At 37.6% G+C, this 19,472-nt stretch overlaps 1 protein-coding gene across 1 annotated transcript in view; it reads right to left on the bottom strand.

Moving 5' to 3' along the window:
• Positions 1–306: 306 nt before the first annotated feature.
• Positions 307–19,472, bottom strand: part of LOC121382322 (testicular acid phosphatase homolog) — a 57,710-nt gene continuing 38,544 nt past the window's right edge. Inside the window, exons 5-11 of the mRNA XM_041511902.1 lie at positions 19,365–19,460; positions 18,354–18,443; positions 15,526–15,649; positions 6,700–6,785; positions 4,807–4,996; positions 4,510–4,635; positions 307–433 (exon numbers count right to left, since the gene is read on the bottom strand). Coding sequence (XP_041367836.1) covers positions 309–433; positions 4,510–4,635; positions 4,807–4,996; positions 6,700–6,785; positions 15,526–15,649; positions 18,354–18,443; positions 19,365–19,460 — 837 coding nt within the window. The 3' untranslated portion in view covers positions 307–308. The remainder of the gene's footprint in view (positions 434–4,509; positions 4,636–4,806; positions 4,997–6,699; positions 6,786–15,525; positions 15,650–18,353; positions 18,444–19,364; positions 19,461–19,472) is intronic.

Below are 19,472 nucleotides of genomic sequence, written 5' to 3'. Positions count from 1 at the left end.
GATGGGAATCGATCCCAGACCAACTGCACATCAAGCGAACAGTTTACCACTGGGCTAAGTCCCACCCCTTCTCACTGTGGAATGTACTTGTTGAATGTGACACACAATGGGCCCAGTTGTTCAAAGGATAGTTAAATTAACCGTGAGTTAGTCTAATATTTTACTTTTAATTATATTATATTAATTTTTAATATTTTTTTAGATTGATTCAGTCCTTGGTTTTGGACATTTCTGTTAACCTCTGGTCAATGCAACTGACATCTGAACAACTGGCAACAGAGTCATACACAAGTTAAATTCTAAAGGTTCTAAGTAAAAAATTTATTGTATGACTTGTGAGATTCCTGACGCCGTCGACGTATACACGTGATTGCGATGATGACAATTAACATGCCAACCACAGTCAGACTGATGCTCGAAGCTATAATCGTCGCTGAAAAGACAAAAATAATATTAAACAACAAAAATGCAGATATCCAATTTAAATAGATAAAATATTATAAGCACAATGTACACTGTCATTAAAAAAAAGAAGTGCGAAGAGCATGGATCTGGCAAAATAATCCAATTTTTTTCAAACATTGATGTTTTATTTATTTCAAATAAAATCAAAAAAATTTATGCAATTGTCACGGGGATTCTATAATTCCCGTAACTGAATAAAACACGATTATCAAAATATCTCTCCTAACTGTATATCTATTAGATCTCTCTGTAACAGGCTGTTAACCCTAGTATGGCTCGTCTCTAGGTATGATCAGAGATACGATCTTATATAAAGTATATATTATTATAGCACGTTAGTTCTCTAGAAACACAACAAAAACACAATACACTTTGGAATCTGTATTAATCCTACGCTGACAAATGTACAGCCGTAGTAGTAAATTAATAACAGCAATAATAACAACCCAGAACTGATCACTTAATTAGTTAATCTCTAGGTGTCTAGTTACACAATATGCGAATCACTTCACCGTTACACCACACCCACACGTGTGATAATTGAGAAACGCTTCCCGGAGAAGTTAATTAATAAAGGAATTACAACACCATTCCTAACTGGTTAATTTTTAATTAACCCTTACTACTCGTTCAGTAACGTGTGATAATTTAGGAACGCTTCTTGGGGAACTTAATTAATAAAGGAATTACAGCTCTATTCCTAACGGGTTAATTTTTAATTAACCCTAACTACTCATTCAGTAACCTTGTAACACAGAATTAATACTTATCACAATAAAGACAATAACCTACAGTTTACCTAGGGTCTTCTAGGATGACTGGCTAAGCTTTATATTACCAATACTCGTATAATGTTAGAACAAGAAGTCTACGATTTACTTCGTCAGATGACCGAAGACACTGTCTAAAGAATATTGGTATAATACAGTATTAAAATATTTAAGTCACATCAATCACATCAAGGTTATACACAGAGCAGAAATGATATTTACCAAGTCCTAACGGACTACGTTCGTGATCCCCTGGAGCCGTCCTAATTCGTTCTCCTAGATATCTCTAAATCCTAGCTATTTATTCCCAAATCAGAATTGGCCTGGGGGAACAAGGCGGTACCTCACGTATCATCTCATATTCTACATTTACTAGAGTCGGTATATTTCTCTCTGATCGTCAGTCTGGCTGTCGCCAACCGCGAGCAATGTCCTGGCCATAAACAGCACTACCGGAGATATTACGTAACTACTAGCCACATGGCCTCCGCAGCTGGCTGAGGGTGTGTATTAGGCGTACCGATCGAGGACGGTCGCGCAGAAGTCTTACGTAACAAGTTGCCCATCTGGGCTACGGGCAATAAACTGCACACGGCCCTCTAACACAATTAAAATCGCCACAGGCGAAACAAATTTAAGAGAATGTACCGTCACAGCAATGAATATTAGGTACATTAGTAGGATGTTTATGAGGGATTTTTCTTGTTGCTATTATACATCACGTGATGATGCTCTCATCAGATGACATACACACTCTCTTTGATAATTTGGAGTAAATTGTGAGAAGAGAATAGTGAGTTAGTCGAACATTAGCCTAATAGTGAGTATGTTAAATCTGTATCACAAAAGATACCACTCATAACAGATGAACATAAACAGAGAATAGAATAGATGTTTAATGACACCGCAGCATAAAAAATACATCGGCTATTGGGTGTCAGACTATGGTAAAAACAGAGAAGAGAGACCTGGTGCATAGCCAATTGTAACTATAACTTTGACAACGTGATATTTACAGATAAAAGTACATGTAGCTTCCAGTTTTACCGATGTACATGGAAAAAGCTAAGCAAAATTTGGACACTGTCAGAAAATGGTTCCAAATGTCTCCAAAGCAGTTATTATATGATGAAGCATAAGCAAGTTGGGATTGTCTCCCTTAATTTTTGAATAGTTTCTCTGGCAAGTACTGTAAGATTATAGAGGAGCGATTGTTAAACTCGGCCATGATGATAAATGACATTCCTTTCATTTTTCTGCAGAACAATATACGGCAACACATCGCTGTAAACACCTCACTGCGATGATGACTATGAAATCACATTTGTAACCGATATAACTTTATAATAACAAAGCTCCTAATAAACATACTGAATAATGTGTACTATAGTTATTTCAAAATAAAAGTTTCCATTTAATTTTGATTGGTTAATTGACATTTGTCAGAACCGTAACACAAGCTAAGGTAAGGTAATGATGATAAATATAGACTGCCAGCTAACCCAAAGCATGCACATATTGCACTACCAGTCTAATCTGCCGATGTGATATTCTGCGGTAAATAATGACCACTACCTGCAGGATCGTGCGCTTTCAGTGATACAACTTACATCTACATTCAAGAAACACAATGGAACTGGATTATTCATTGCCTGTTCAGTTTAAACTTTCACATTAAAAGATGCATTGGTTGCTTGAGCCATTTCGAGCACATCAGCTCATCAGACTTACTCAGGTCTATTAATAGACATGGGGAAACTCTTTTTCTGGCCAAACGCGATGGCGTTGTAGCAAAGGTTCTATAAGCATGTGCATACTTCATATGCCGTGGTCAAAACACTATTTTAAATACGTATTTTAAAATGTTCTGCATCGAACTGCTTCCACACAGAAATACTTCATTTTGTGTTGGATAAAATGATCACTAATATTAAGTTTGTGACTGTTAAAGCTTGACAAATGTAAATTTGTAGCAGACATTGTCCGTCACCAGATGCTTATTTTCCAGGCAAGTTATCATTAAGTATGCAGTGTCTCACAACATTATCATAAAGTCAATAAACATACATTTTATCTAGTCTGATGTTTTAAGTAATACATGTAACGACGTGTCATTAAATTCAGTGGGGATTTCGTGTGGCCTTTTCAAAAGACATTGGTTGTTATTTGGCTATATTTGATGAATGGAAATTATACTTGGATTAAATTATTCATCGTCATTGAAAATGTGCATGTAACACATGAAGCCTAAACCCAAAAATAAGCTGATTTCTGATTCACTGAAAGACAACATTTGGAAATTAATTGTTTGATAATTACTGCATGGCCATGGTGGTGATTGCGTTTCAATTTGGTAAATATCTAAACACAATTTATTACAAAGACACAAAGAGTATTACAACAGAGTATTTATTGTACTTTATATTATACATTACGTCATTGTTGAAATGATTTTTTTTAAAAGACCATAACTTCGGCACCAGTACTGGTAGGCTTCAAGGCCCACTAAGGGCATACCATACAATAAATCTCTGGAGGAAAACCATATTGTTTACTCTGACATTAATAAATGAAGTTGTCTGAAACATGCATTTTTGTCTTTAGCATATGATGTGGGGGGGGGGGGGGGGGGGGGGGGCAGGATTTAGCTCAGTTGGTTGAGTGGTGCTTGTGTCGCAGGATTTAACCACCTCAGTAGATCTATTCAACTGATTGTTTTTTTTTGACTACATGTCAGAATTACCAAATGTTTGACATCCAATAGCTGATGATTAATTAATCAATGTGCTCTAGTGGAAGGAAGAAGGAAATATTTTATTTAACGACGTACTCAACACATTTTATTCACGGTTATATGGCATCAGACATATGCTTAAGGACCACACAGATATTGAGAGAAACCCTCTGTCGCCACTTCATGGTCTACTCTTTTCGATTGGCAGCAAGGGATCTTTTATATGCACCATCCCACAGACAAGATAGTACATACTACGGCCTTTGTTACACCAGTTGTGGAGTATTGGCTGGAACGAGAAATAGCCCAATGGGTCCACCGATGGGGATCGATCCTAGACCGACCGTGCATCAAGCAAACACTTTACCACTGGGATACGCCCTACTCCATGTAGTGGTGTCGTTAAACAAAACAAACTTTAACTTTAGCACATGACAATATCTAAAAAAAAGCACTGTGCTATTGTTGTTGTTGCTATAGAGAGCATGTTGGTTGCTACAGAAGAAGTGTTTCACCTGATGTAACTGAATATCAACATACCTAAGTTAACTATAAACCTGTGAGAGTGATCACCACTGGATGTTTTACATTCCTCTGTCCAGTTGGTGGGAACAGCATCCTTTGTCAGTTTCAGGAAGGTTTCCATTGGACACTTGAAATCACAATCTGCAAAAGGAAAACATTAAAATCACTATCATCATTATATCAATTCACTCGCAGATGCACACATATGATAAAGCTAAGTATAAAATTTCAGAAAGACAAAGATGAAACCTATAGTTCCCTCCGGTTGGACTGGGAGGGGACTAATAAGCGTGATGTAATTATGTGACTTACCCTTTAATGTCAGTGGCACCGGCTCCCTGGTATCCATGGTATCATTGGTGGTGTAGTTTCTGTAGAAGATCTGGACGTTGTACTGTCCATTCTCCTTGTGTAGCTCCATAATCAAAGTGGCGGTGTACGGCGGAGGTTGGTCGTTATACAGCCCCAACGCAGACAGCAATGCCACCACCGTCACATCGTGCTGGAACACAGACAGAACAAGCATTGTATTGTGGAAAAAAATAAAATAATCCGGAAATACTATATATTATAAAATTATATGTGAGACAGGAGGACATTCTGACGTAGATGAAACCTATAGTCCCCTGCAGATGGACTAGTCAGGAACTAATAATAATTACACAGTACATTGAAGGTAGTAACAGAGTACAAGAGGATAATAACAGAGCACATAAAAGATAATAACCAGGGTGGGGGCCATATGAGTGACAAAACCAATACCATAATCAAAAATTGTATCTGCACAAAGCAGTCAAATGGATATTTGACAAGGCAATGATGGCTACAATGAAACATTGCCATGTGCTGTTTGTAGGTGACTGGTAGGAAATAACAAACATTGATATAAATAGGTAATATAAAAAAGGAAATGGGGTACCTAAATCTACTTTTGCTCACGCCAATTTTCAGTTTTCAGAGGCTGTGTGAGGACAGCAAATACCACAGGATTTGATATATAGCAGTAACTGACAATGAGAGATAACTAGTGATGGGTATTGGCAAAATGTTCATATTGCGATATGTTGCGATACAGGAATCTGAGTTGTGAAACGTACCATGATATACTGTGAAGACCCATTCTTAATTATTAAAATTTATAAAGTTTATAAATTTCACGTACATTTTGTATCATTTAATAAAATGATTACCAGTCAATAAAGATTCATTCTGAACAAGTGAAGCTATTGTTTCTTTTCTTAAACTGATAGTTTTTGTTTGGAAATAGGATACAGTCATACCTGTCCTAGCGTTCACCTGTAACCAGTGGTCACCTGCCTTAAGCGGCCACTTCTTTCCCTCCCAAATGATTTACAATGTAAATGCACCTGTAATAAGCAATCACCTGTCTAATGCGGCCAGCGGCCACCTAAATCGGATCCCAAATAGTTAAAATATCTGTATTGAGTGGCCAAGTTAAATGTTTACTGTTATATAAAAGGGATATTTTAACAATAGCGCTAAGGTGCAGCAAATAACCAATCTTCACACCTTTAGGAATACTAGTACCCATTCAGTCCCGACATCTCGACTGTGTATCAATTAAGAAAGTATGACTTGGAATGCATCTAATTACCTCTGGGCAGGCTACGCTTGGCATCTGTAGATTCATTTACTATGGCAATACACCTCATGAAGTAGGAATTAAATAATTAAATGGAAAAAGAAAACAAAGTTGTTGAGAACGGTTAATTTAATACATTCCAGTTGCATTTTTTTTCTGAAGGAGGTGACATGTCAAAAGTTTATTTATAGTCAACTGTGAAGCACACATTCATTAAGTAGCAGTACAGACCGAAAAAGAAGAAACAACTACAAATGTTTTAAAAACTCTATATGTAGCAACCTGTAATCAGTGGCCACCTGTCTTAAGCAGCCACTTTTATCTACTCCCTTGTGTGACCGCTTAAGACAGGTTTGACTGTACATGTGACTAACACACATACAAAATATATAAGCGCAATACACCAGACTACTAGAAAATTATTGCGATATGTATTGTTAAAAATTCATATTGCGGTATATCAGTACACCACACATCTCTAGAGATAATCACGTTTCCACCAGGGGGTATTGATCCAGTAACCCACAGAAGTTCAGACTGGTTTTCTAAGTATTGAGCTATATACGACTAGACTGAACAGTGAACAGTAAACAATTACTTACTGCGGAATACATGAACATTTTCGCCTCAGGATCAGATCCGTTTATCGTCCCATTCATATTCTCTATGAACTGTTTCAGAAGCGGACCTGCAAGTAAACATGTTTGTTAAGGCGCTGAGACTTTCACAACTGTGGAGCCATATTGTAAATCAGGAAATTAATGTGAGACTAGTCCTCTACATTGCATCGGTCGGATATGTGACCTTTTTTTTTTTTTTCATTCAGCGACTAAAACATTTCATACTATCTAGGTAATGTCATCAATAAAATAATTTTCATGTTGTGATATGAAAACCGTTTCATGGACAACATTAAACAGCATAGGTACACACACTATCATTATAGGAATCGACCAATATAGATTTTGTGGCGTGAGTGTTTTGTTTTACATTTGTCATTATTAGGGAGTGGGGATCTGTGTTTGATCAATGTTTGTTTCCTACCCATACTCTACACAGACTGCATAAAGACAACAGATAATACAAAGTAACGTGCATAACTCGTTCTATCCAGTGGCACTCATTAACTCTTATCCACCCAATTTTACAACCACAAAACGTCATCACTGACCCAAGTTTCCAATGTGAAATATGTAATTGTGAACCTACATTTTTCAACCTCAAATTGTAAGAAAACAACTAATGTAACGCTCTCTTGATGTGTGTCATAGTTTAGAGGACATCTTAGTGAGTCTAATTACACAAATAAAATTTACAGCACAACTTAATATATGTATTTTTAAAAACCCTACAATCACAATCCATGACGTCATTGTTATGACGCTTTCACAAAGTTTATTTTTACTTTTAATCGACGACTAGTAATCCCATCCATCATCTAATTCAAAGTCTGTATTATCAGTTATTTTCGGCAAATATATTCTTGACAAATCTTCAGTTTTCATTAAATAATAATGTCCAACATGTTTTAAAAGAAATATTATACAAATAGCAAGACATCAAACCCATGTGTGCATTACGTCATCAATAAGTTTTACACAAATTGATACCATTTTTTGTTTTCTTTTTGATATTACAATAACAACTTAAATAGGAATACCAGTCAACAAAGTACACTTGACGTGTTCAATTGTCATTCTACTCTGTTCTAGTGCTCACAGAATCAAGTTAGATAACTCCTGTGAATGTTAACAGCTAAGTTTACAAAGACCAGTCACGATTCGATTAGTCTGTCCTGGCCGGCTTTTGTGCCCAGGAGAGGCGTGCGCTACAACAGCTTGTTCTGAATGTACATGTAAAACCCTATGACCTGACCTGACCTGATTACAGTCGAGAATGGGATTTTACGTTAGTATCGCGCATCTCGACTGCAGTCAAGAATGGGAGGGAAAGAGATAAACACAAAGAAACTCCACCAAGAACCTGGATGCACATGGGGCAGACAACTGCATTGAATATGTTATGTATCGTAGTGCAGTGTGTATTAGGTGTGTGAAGAATTGTAGTGCAGTGTGTATTAGGTGTGTGAAGAATTGTAGTGTATTAGGTGTGTGAAGAATTGTAGTGCAGTGTGTATTAGGTGTGTGAAGAATCGTAGTGCAGTATTAGGTGTGTGAAGAATCGTAGTGTATTAGGTGTGTGAAGAATTGTAGTGTATTAGGTTTGTGAAGAATCGTAGTGCAGTGTGTATTAGGTGTGTGAAGAATCGTAGTGTATTAGGTTTGTGAAGAATCGTAGTGCAGTGTGTATTAGGTGTGTGAAGAATCATTGTGCAGTGTGTATTAGGTGTGTGAAGAATCATTGTGCAGTGTGTATTAGGTGTGTGAAGAATAGTAGTGCAGTGTGTATTAGGTGTGTGAAGAATCATAGTGCAGTGTGTAAAGAATCACTGTGCAGTGTGTATTAGGTGTGTGAAGAATCGTAGTGCAGTGTGTATTAGGTGTGTGAAGAATCACTGTGCAGTGTGTATTAGGTGTGTGAAGAATCGTAGTGCAGTGTGTATTAGGTGTGTGAAGAATCACTGTGCAGTGTGTATTAGGTGTGTGAAGAATCACTGTGCAGTGTGTATTAGGTGTGTGAAGAATCACTGTGCAGTGTGTATTCGGTGTGTAAAGAATCACTGTGCAGTGTGTATTAGGCGTGTGAAGAATCGTAGTGCAGTGTGTATTAGGTGTGTGAAGAATCGTAGTGCAGTGTGTATTAGGTGTGTGAAGAATTGTAGTGCAGTGTGTATTAGGTGTGTGAAGAATTGTAGTGCAGTGTGTATTAGGTGTGTGAAGAATTGTAGTGCAGTGTGTATTAGGTGTGTGAAGAATCGTAGTTTATTAAGTGTGTGAAGAATAGTAGTGTATTAGGTGTGTGAAGAATTGTAGTGTATTAGGTGTGTGAAGAATCATAGTGTATTAGGTGTGTGAAGAATCATAGTGTATTAGGTGTGTGAAGAGTTGTAGTGCAGTGTGTATTAGGTTTGTGAAGAATCGTAGTGCAGTGTGTATTAGGTGTGTGAAGAATCCTAGTGCAGTGTGTATTAGGTGTGTGAAGAATCCTAGTGCTGTGTGTATTAGGTGTGTAAAGAATCCTAGTGCTGTGTGTATTAGGTGTGTGAAGAATCGTAGTGCAGTGTGTATTAGGTGTGTGAAGAATCACTGTGCAGTGTGTATTAGGTGTGTGAAGAATCGTAGTGCAGTGTGTATTAGGTGTGTGAAGAATCGTAGTGCAGTGTGTATTAGGTGTGTAAAGAATCGTAGTGCAGTGTGTATTAGGTGTGTGAAGAATTGTAGTGTATTAGGTGTGTGAAGAATCATAGTGCAATGTGTATTAGGTGTATGAAGAATCGTAGTGCAGTGTGTATTAGGTGTGTGAAGAATCATAGTGCAGTGTGTATTAGGTGTGTGAAGAATCGTAGTGCAGTGTGTAAAGAATCACTGTGCAGTGTGTATTAGGTGTGTGAAGAATCGTAGTGAAGTGTGTATTAGGTGTGTGAAGAATTGTAGTGCAGTGTGTATTAGTTGTGAAGAATCGTAGTGTATTAGGTGTGTGAAGAATTGTAGTGTATTAGGTGTGTGAAGAATCGTAGTGCAGTGTGTATTAGGTGTGTGAAGAATCGTAGTGCAGTGTGTATTAGGTTTGTGAAGAATCAGTGTGTATTAGGTGTGTGAAGAATCGTAGTGTATTAGGTGTGTGAAGAATCGTAGTGTATTAGGTGTGTGAAGAATTGTAGTGCAGTGTGTATTAGGTGTGTGAAGAATTGTAGTGCAGTGTGTATTAGGTGTGTGAAGAATAATAGTGTATTAGGTGTGTGAAGAATCGTAGTGTATTAGGTGTGTGAAGAATCGTAGTGCAGTGTGTATTAGGTGTGTGAAGAATCGTAGTGCAGTGTGTATTAGGTGTGTGAAGAATCGTAGCAAATTAGGTGTGTGAAGAATCGTAGTGTATTAGGTGTGCGAAGAATCGTAGTGTATTAGGTGTGTGAAGAATTGTAGTGAAGTGTGTATTAGGTGTGTGAAGAATCGTAGTGCAGTGTGTATTAGGTGTGTGAAGAATCGTAGTGCAGTGTGTATTAGGTGTGTGAAGAATCGAAGTGCAGTGTGTATTAGGTGTGTGAAGAATCATAGTGCAATGTGTATTAGGTGTGTTAAGAATTGTAGTGTATTAGGTGTGTGAAGAATCATAGTGCAGTGTGTATTAGGTGTGTGAAGAATCATAGTGCAGTGTGTATTAGGTGTGTGAAGAATCATAGTGCAGTGTGTATTAGCTGTGTGAAGAATCGTAGTGCAGTGTCTAAAGAATCAGTGTGCAGTGTGTATTAGGTGTGTGAAGAATCATAGTGCAGTGTGTATTAGGTGTGTGAAGAATTGTAGTGCAGTGTGTATTAGGTGTGTGAAGAATCGTAGTGCAGTGTGTATTAGGTGTGTGAAGAATCGTAGTGCAATGTGTATTAGGTGTGTGAAGAATTGTAGTGTATTAGGTGTGTGAAGAATCATAGTGCAATGTGTATTAGGTGTGTGAAGAATCATAGTGCAGTGTGTATTAGGTGTGTGAAGAATCATAGTGCAGTGTGTATTAGGTGTGTGAAGAATCGTAGTGCAGTGTGTAAAGAATCACTGTGCAGTGTGTATTAGGTGTGTGAAGAATCGTAGTGCAGTGTGTATTAGGTGTGTGAAGAATCGTAGTGCAGTGTGTATTAGGTGTGTGAAGAATTGTAGTGCAATGTGTATTAGTTGTGAAGAATCGTAGTGTATTAGGTGTGTGAAGAATTGTAGTGTATTAGGTGTGTGAAGAATCGTAGTGCAGTGTGTATTAGGTGTGTGAAGAATCGTAGTGCAGTGTGTATTAGGTTTGTGAAGAATCAGTGTGTATTAGGTGTGTGAAGAATCATAGTGTATTAGTTGTGTGAAGAATCGTAGTGTATTAGGTGTGTGAAGAATCGTAGTGCAGTGTGTATTAGGTGTGTGAAGAATCGTAGTGCAGTGTGTATTAGGTGTGTGAAGAATAATAGTGTATTAGGTGTGTGAAGAATCGTAGTGCAGTGTGTATTAGGTGTGTGAAGAATCGTAGTGTATTAGGTGTGTGAAGAATCGTAGTGTATTAGGTGTGTATTAGTGTGTGTGAAGAATCGTAGTGTATTAGGTGTGTGAAGAATCGTAGTGCAGTGTGTATTAGGTGTGTGAAGAATCGTAGTGCAGTGTGTATTAGATGTGTGAAGAATCGTAGTGTATTAGGTGTGTGAAGAATCGTAGTGTATTAGGTGTGTGAAGAATCGTAGTGTATTAGGTGTATGAAGAATCGTAGTGTATTAGGTGTGTGAAGAATCGTAGTGTATTAGGTGTGTGAAGAATCGTAGTGTATTAGGCGTGTGAAGAATCGTAGTGCAGTGTGTATTAGGTGTGTGAAGAATCGTAGTGCAGTGTGTATTAGGTGTGTGAAGAATCGTAGTGCAGTGTGTATTAGGTGTGTGAAGAATCATAGTGTATTAGGTGTGTGAAGAATCATAGTGTATTAGGTGTGTGAAGAATTGTAGTGTATTAGGTGTGTGAAGAATCGTAGTGCAGTGTGTATTAGGTGTGTGAAGAATCGTAGTGCAGTGTGTATTAGGTGTGTGAAGAATCGTAGTGCAGTGTGTATTAGGTGTGTGAAGAATCGTAGTGCAGTGTGTATTAGGTGTGTGAAGAATCGTAGTGCAGTGTGTATTAGGTGTGTGAAGAATCGTAGTGAAGATGTGTATTAGGTGTGTGAAGAATCATAGTGCAGTGTTGTTTAGGTGTGTGAAGAATCGTAGTGCAGTGTGTATTAGGTGTGTGAAGAATCGTAGTGCAGTGTGTATTAGATGTGTGAAGAATAGTAGTGCAGTGTGTATTAGGTGTGTGAAGAATTGTAGTCCAGTGTGTATTAGGTGTGTGAAGAATCGTAGTGCAGTGTGTATTAGGTGTGTGAAGAATCACTGTGCAGTGTGTATTAGGTGTGTGAAGAATTGTAGTACAGTGTGTATTAGGTGTGTGAAGAATCGTAGTGCAGTGTGTATTAGGTGTGTGAAGAATCGTAGTGCAGTGTGTATTAGGTGTGTGAAGAATCACTGTGCAGTGTGTATTAGGTGTGTGAAGAATCGTAGTGCAGTGTGTATTAGGTGTGTGAAGAATCGTAGTGCAGTGTGTATTAGGTGTGTGAAGAATCACTGTGCAGTGTGTATTAGGTGTGTGAAGAATCGTAGTGCAGTGTGTATTAGGTGTGTGAAGAATTGTAGTGCAGTGTGTATTAGGTGTGTGAAGAATCGTAGTGCAGTGTGTATTAGGTGTGTGAAGAATCGTAGTGCAATGTGTATTAGGTGTGTGAAGAATTGTAGTGCAGTGTGTATTAGGTGTGTCAAGAATTGTAGTGTATTAGGTGTGTGAAGAATCATAGTGCAATGTGTATTAGGTGTGTGAAGAATCGTAGTGCAGTGTGTAAAGAATCACTGTGCAGTGTGTATTAGGTGTGTGAAGAATCGTAGTGCAGTGTGTAAAGAATCACTGTGCAGTGTGTATTAGGTGTGTGAAGAATCGTAGTGCAGTGTGTATTAGGTGTGTGAAGAATCGTAGTGCAGTGTGTATTAGGTGTGTGAAGAATCACTGTGCAGTGTGTATTAGGTGTGTGAAGAATCGTAGTGCAGTGTGTATTAGGTGTGTGAAGAATCGTAGTGCAGTGTGTATTAGGTGTGTGAAGAATCACTGTGCAGTGTGTATTAGGTGTGTGAAGAATCGTAGTGCAGTGTGTATTAGGTGTGTGAAGAATCGTAGTGCAGTGTGTATTAGGTGTGTGAAGAATTGTAGTGCAGTGTGTATTAGGTGTGTGAAGAATCGTAGTGCAGTGTGTATTAGGTGTGTGAAGAATCACTGTGCAGTGTGTATTAGGTGTGTGAAGAATCGTAGTGCAGTGTGTATTAGGTGTGTGAAGAATCATAGTGCAGTGTGTATTAGGTGTGTAAAGAATCACTGTGGAGTGTGTATTAGGTGTGTGAAGAATCGTAGTGCAGTGTGTATTAGGTGTGTGAAGAATTGTAGTGCAGTGTGTATTAGGTGTGTGAAGAATCGTAGTGCAGTGTGTATTAGGTGTGTGAAGAATTGTAGTGCAGTGTGTATTAGGTGTGTGAAGAATCGTAGTGAAGATGTGTATTAGGTGTGTGAAGAATCATAGTGCAGTGTTGTTTAGGTGTGTGAAGAATCGTAGTGCAGTGTGTATTAGGTGTGTGAAGAATCGTAGTGCAGTGTGTATTAGGTGTGTGAAGAATAGTAGTGCAGTGTGTATTAGGTGTGTGAAGAATTGTAGTACAGTGTGTATTAGGTGTGTGAAGAATCGTAGTGCAGTGTGTATTAGGTGTGTGAAGAATCACTGTGCAGTGTGTATTAGGTGTGTGAAGAATTGTAGTACAGTGTGTATTAGGTGTGTGAAGAATCGTAGTGCAGTGTGTATTAGGTGTGTGAAGAATCGTAGTGCAGTGTGTATTAGGTGTGTGAAGAATCACTGTGCAGTGTGTATTAGGTGTGTGAAGAATCGTAGTGCAGTGTGTATTAGGTGTGTGAAGAATCGTAGTGCAGTGTGTATTAGGTGTGTGAAGAATCACTGTGCAGTGTGTATTAGGTGTGTGAAGAATCGTAGTGCAGTGTGTATTAGGTGTGTGAAGAATCGTAGTGCAGTGTGTATTAGGTGTGTAAAGAATCACTGTGCAGTGTGTATTAGGTGTGTGAAGAATCGTAGTGCAGTGTGTATTAGGTGTGTGAAGAATCGTAGTGCAGTGTGTATTAGGTGTGTCAAGAATTGTAGTGCAGTGTGTATTAGGTGTGTGAAGAATCGTAGTGCAGTGTGTATTAGGTGTGTGAAGAATCACTGTGCAGTGTGTATTAGGTGTGTGAAGAATCGTAGTGCAGTGTGTATTAGGTGTGTGAAGAATCATAGTGCAGTGTGTATTAGGTGTGTAAAGAATCACTGTGGAGTGTGTATTAGGTGTGTGAAGAATCGTAGTGCAGTGTGTATTAGGTGTGTGAAGAATTGTAGTGCAGTGTGTATTAGGTGTGTGAAGAATCGTAGTGCAGTGTGTATTAGGTGTGTAAAGAATCGTAGTGCAGTGTGTATTAGGTGTGTGAAGAATCGTAGTGCAGTGTGTATTAGGTGTGTAAAGAATCGTAGTGCAGTGTGTATTAGGTGTGTAAAGAATCGTAGTGCAGTGTGTATTGGGTGTGTGAAGAATCGTAGTGCAGTGTGTATTAGGTGTGTAAAGAATTGTAGTGCAGTGTGTATTAGGTGTGTGAAGAATCGTAGTGCAGTGTGTATTAGGTGTGTAAAGAATCATAGTGCAGTGTGTATTAGGTGTGTGAAGAATCGTAGTGCAGTGTGTATTAGGTGTGTAAAGAATTGTAGTGCAGTGTGTATTAGGTGTGTGAAGAATCGTAGTGCAGTGTGTATTAGGTGTGTAAAGAATCACTGTGCAGTGTGTATTAGGTGTGTGAAGAATCGTAGTGCAGTGTGTATTAGGTGTGTGAAGAATCGTAGTGTAGTGTGTATTAGGTGTGTGAAGAATCATAGTGCAGTGTGTATTAGGTGTGTGAAGAATTGTAGTGCAGTGTGTATTAGGTGTGTGAAGAATTGTAGTGCAGTGTGTATTAGGTGTGTGAAGAATCGTAGTTTATTAAGTGTGTGAAGAATTGTAGTGTATTAGGTGTGTGAAGAATTGTAGTGCAGTGTGTATTAGGTGTGTGAAGAATCGTAGTGCAGTGTGTATTAGGTGTGTAAAGAATCACTGTGCAGTGTGTATTAGGTGTGTGAAGAATTGTAGTGCAGTGTGTATTAGGTGTGTGAAGAATTGTAGTGCAGTGTGTATTAGGTGTGTGAAGAATTGTAGTGCAGTGTGTATTAGGTGTGTGAAGAATTGTAGTGCAGTGTGTATTAGGTGTGTGAAGAATCGTAGTGCAGTGTGTATTAGGTGTGTGAAGAATCGTAGTGCAGTGTGTATTAGGTGTGTGAAGAATTGTAGTGCAGTGTGTATTAGGTGTGTGAAGAATCGTAGTGCAGTGTGTATTAGTGTGTGAAGTGTAAGTGTGTGAAGAATGTAGTGCAGTGTGTATTAGGTGTGTGAAGAATCGTAGTGCAGTGTGTATTAGGTGTGTGAAGAATTGTAGTGCAGTGTGTATTAGGTGTGTTCCATGAATTTGACACATCCTAAGTGTTCAGTAGGCCTACTGATTGTTAAAGTTTGCTTTGTTTAACGACTCCACTAGAGCACATTGATTTATTTATCATTGGATATTGGATGTCAACGTACATGTAGGCCTACTGAAGTGACATGTGTCTTCAGTTAACAGATTGTAAGTCACTCATATCAACAGCTGACAACAAACCTCCTTTAAGTCGAGCCATTTCTTTAGTGTAATAGAGCAACTGAATATCAAATCTGTTGATCTCTCGAATCTTTGCGTAAACCGTATCATTCACCCAGCTATTCCAATCCAAACCTTGTGCTTTCTGAAATGAAAACATCAATATTCACGTGGTCACTTTTGACTATTACTAGAGTTTAACTCAAACTTTAATAACAATATCAGTGCGTACTATATTAACACATTCAGGGAACATTTTGTCATTACGCAAGCGTCAGAGATCGCTACACAATTTTAAAACATTACACGTTAGTTACTAATCAATTTTCAGTTGACTAGAAATGTTACTATTCAAGATTCTGAAAACAAAATGTTCCTCGACATTGCAGAATCAACTGAATATGACTGACAAATCATAAAAATAGACACACACAAACATCATACATACAAACAGACACACGCACACCACACACACATACATACACACACACTATACACACACCACACACACATCATACATACACATACCACACACAACCATACATATATGTATGTGGTATCCATTATAATGCATTTTCCACATAGACATTTCAGTCATATCAGCCTTTGATATATAAATTGTGAAGAACCGAGGGTGGGGGATGGGAAGGGGGAATCCGAGTCCTTAGAGGGTGATTGATCCTACAACACACTGCACCTCAAACTTCCCTTTATCACCGAGTCCGTCAAAAGAAAGAAACCACAATTGATATATCTATTCTAAATGATTCTCTTTATCACCGAGTCTGCCAAGAGAAAGAAACCACAATTGATATATCTATTCTAAATGATTCCCTTTATCACCGAGTCCGCCAAGAGAAAGAAACCACAATTGATATATCTATTCTAAATGATTCCCTTTATCACCGAGTCCGCCAAGAGAAAGAAACCACAATTGATATATCTATTCTAAATGATTCCCTTTATCACCGAGTCCGCCAAAAGAAAGAAACCACAATTGATATATCTATTCTAAATGATTCCCTTTATCACCGAGTCCGCCAAAAGAAAGAAACCACAATTGATATATCTATTCTAAATGATTCCCTTTATCACTGAGTCCGCTAAGAGAAAGAAACCACAATTGATATATCTATTCTAAATGCAATACTCAGCACGATGTGTGTACAGTAGCTGATTGGACATGAGCTCGAAAAGATCCTTATGAAATGCTGCATTGACTAATTACAAAGATGGTGGTCAGCAGTGGACATCAAAAGAGGAGTGATCAGAACAATAAGATAAGTTTAAAAAGGCATCGTGTATTATGTCATATATCATACCTCACAGAAGAGGAGTGATCAGAACAATAAGATAAGTTTAAAAAGGCATCGTGTATTATGTCATATATCATACCTCACAGAAAAGGAGTGATCAGAACAATAAGATAAGTTTAAAAAGGCATCGTGTATTATATTATATATATCATCAGACCTGTCAACCTTTAGTCAAGAGAAAGCAGGAGGTGTGTGTTGAAAAAGCAGGAGATTTGGTCAAAAAGCAGGATATTTTTTAAATTCACACAATTTAACCCAAAATCGCAAGATTTAAAAAAAACATTATTACAATAAGTTATATGAATACTTTATAATGTCATATATACTTCTTAACTTTAGATCTTGGCATTAAAAAAAAAAAAAAAAAAAAATTATTGTTATTTTTAATTTTTTTTAAGTTTAAATATTATTATGATTTAATACATATTTAAACAAAAAAAAATATTTTATCCAAAAATGTTAAGAACATGAACAAGAAATAAAAAATTTAATTAGTACATTTACGGTATTACACTTACAGCCTTACAGGTTGCGTTACATTATCATTTGTGGTTAGTGTACCTAATACCAAAGACAAATTTATATAAATCTTATAAATTAATATTCAGTTTTTACTATAATGAGGAACGGTGGCATGGTACTGATTTAAAATCATTATAATGATGCAATAAACATTGTATTTTCATTAATCATAAGTAAAACCTCTTTACGGACATCGCGTGAAATATACCGGAATTATACCCATTTCCGTGAGTAACTTTATGTCAATGTCAAACAACATTTTTTAATTGTACAAAAATAATTTCTTGAAGTGTACCCTTATAACCAACATTTTACCGCACAAACATACAAAATTCACTGACACAAGTATGTTTATACAGCTAATTGGTCTTTTCGTTGTCTTGCTGTGACATGTGATTTTAACATGCATCGTGTGTATCGCTGTCAACTCAGATTTGTCATAGTTGCATTATGTAATCCAGTGGGAAGACATTTTACAATTCAGAGGTGTTATTAAAAGTAAAGTTTGTTTTATTTAACGACGCCACTAGAGCACATTGATTTTTAATCTTATCATCGGCTATTGGAACTAAATTGGATAGTTTTTTTTTTTTATATGGCAACACTGAATGTCAATACACAGCCTGTTTAATTAGCGGCAACACGCTTCGTAGCCATTACGATGACAACAAACATTATAATAACACATCATTTTATAAACTCCATGTGCTTTTTTAACAATATAAATAGGCTATCCCACAATTCTCACTTCGGCAAAGGTTAAACAGTCGGGACAATTCGGCCTGTTACATTCTCGGAAACCGAAAGTAGTCGACATTTTCCGAATGAGAAAAAAAGGCAGAGTTACTTCCCTTCTGTTATTTTGACAAAAGAGGATCGATTTTTTTTTTATGCTTACAAAAATGTCATTTAACAGGAGAAACTGTCTCCCGCACAGGGGAAAGGAGATTTGATCAAATACCGGGAGACTCCCGCGGAATCCGGGAGGGTTGACAGGTCTGTATATCATACCTCACAGAAGAGTACGTCCGCAACACTCCACACCACTGAAATATTCTCGTGTGGAACCCCAGTTTGCTTAGAAACAAACTTGTAGAAAGCCTGAAAGTCAGAACTTTTAGATTAGAAACTGATTCTGTCTGTTTATTACATACACATTTAATCTTACTATAGTAATAAATAGACATTATCACACCATTTGTATATCATACTGATTTTACGAAACGAGTGTCAGGATTTTTGTATTACCTGAACGAGAGCGAGGGTAATACATAAATCCTGACATCGAGTTTTGTAAAATCAGTATGACACACACACAAACGAGTATAATAATTTCTTTATTATTCATATCATTATTGTAATTTTTGTGTGTGTAAATAACAATAAAATGTTTCAATCACAACTACGAGACGACGAAATGACGTCTTATTTCACATGTACAGTCTGAGCTAGGACTGAGGAAAATTACGTCATTACAATTGTTATTACACATGTATTTCGTATGATTATTATTAACTCGGTTATGTTGGGACATGTGGACAACAAAGACAATTCTGAATTTGAATTAAAATAAAGTGCAATAAAAACAACCAGAAAACTATAAGTGGGACAAATGGACCGACAGACAGACAGAAGGGTGCAGATGAAACCTATAATCTCCTCCGGTTTAAGAAATGTTTTATTTAACGACATACTCAACACATTTTATTTACAGTTATATGGCGTCAGACATATGTTTAAGGACCACACAGATATTGAGGGAGGAAACCCGCTGTCGCCATTTCATGGGCTACTCTTTTCGATTAGCAGCAAGGAATCTTTTATATGCACTATCCCACAGACAGGGTAGTACATACCACAGCCTTTGATACACCAGTCGTGGTGCACTGGCTGGAATGAGAAATAGCCCAAATGGGCCCACAGATGGGGATCGATCTCACACCAACCGCGAATCGAGCGAGCGCTGTACCACTGGGCTACGTCCCGCCCCAGGGACTAATAATCACAACAGACTGAGCCTACCTTGTTTTTGGCCTCCTCTTTCTTGACAACCTCTGAGTGTGTCATCTCGTCAATCAACTTGTTATACAGGGCACAATTGCTATCAAGACTCAGTTTCTGAAAGAAAAT

This window comes from Gigantopelta aegis, chromosome 9 (genome assembly GCF_016097555.1).
Source record: "Gigantopelta aegis isolate Gae_Host chromosome 9, Gae_host_genome, whole genome shotgun sequence".
Taxonomy (NCBI): Eukaryota; Metazoa; Mollusca; class Gastropoda; order Neomphalida; family Peltospiridae; genus Gigantopelta; species Gigantopelta aegis.
Note: the sequence above shows the minus strand (reverse complement) of the source record. Positions and strands in the feature narration are given on the sequence as shown.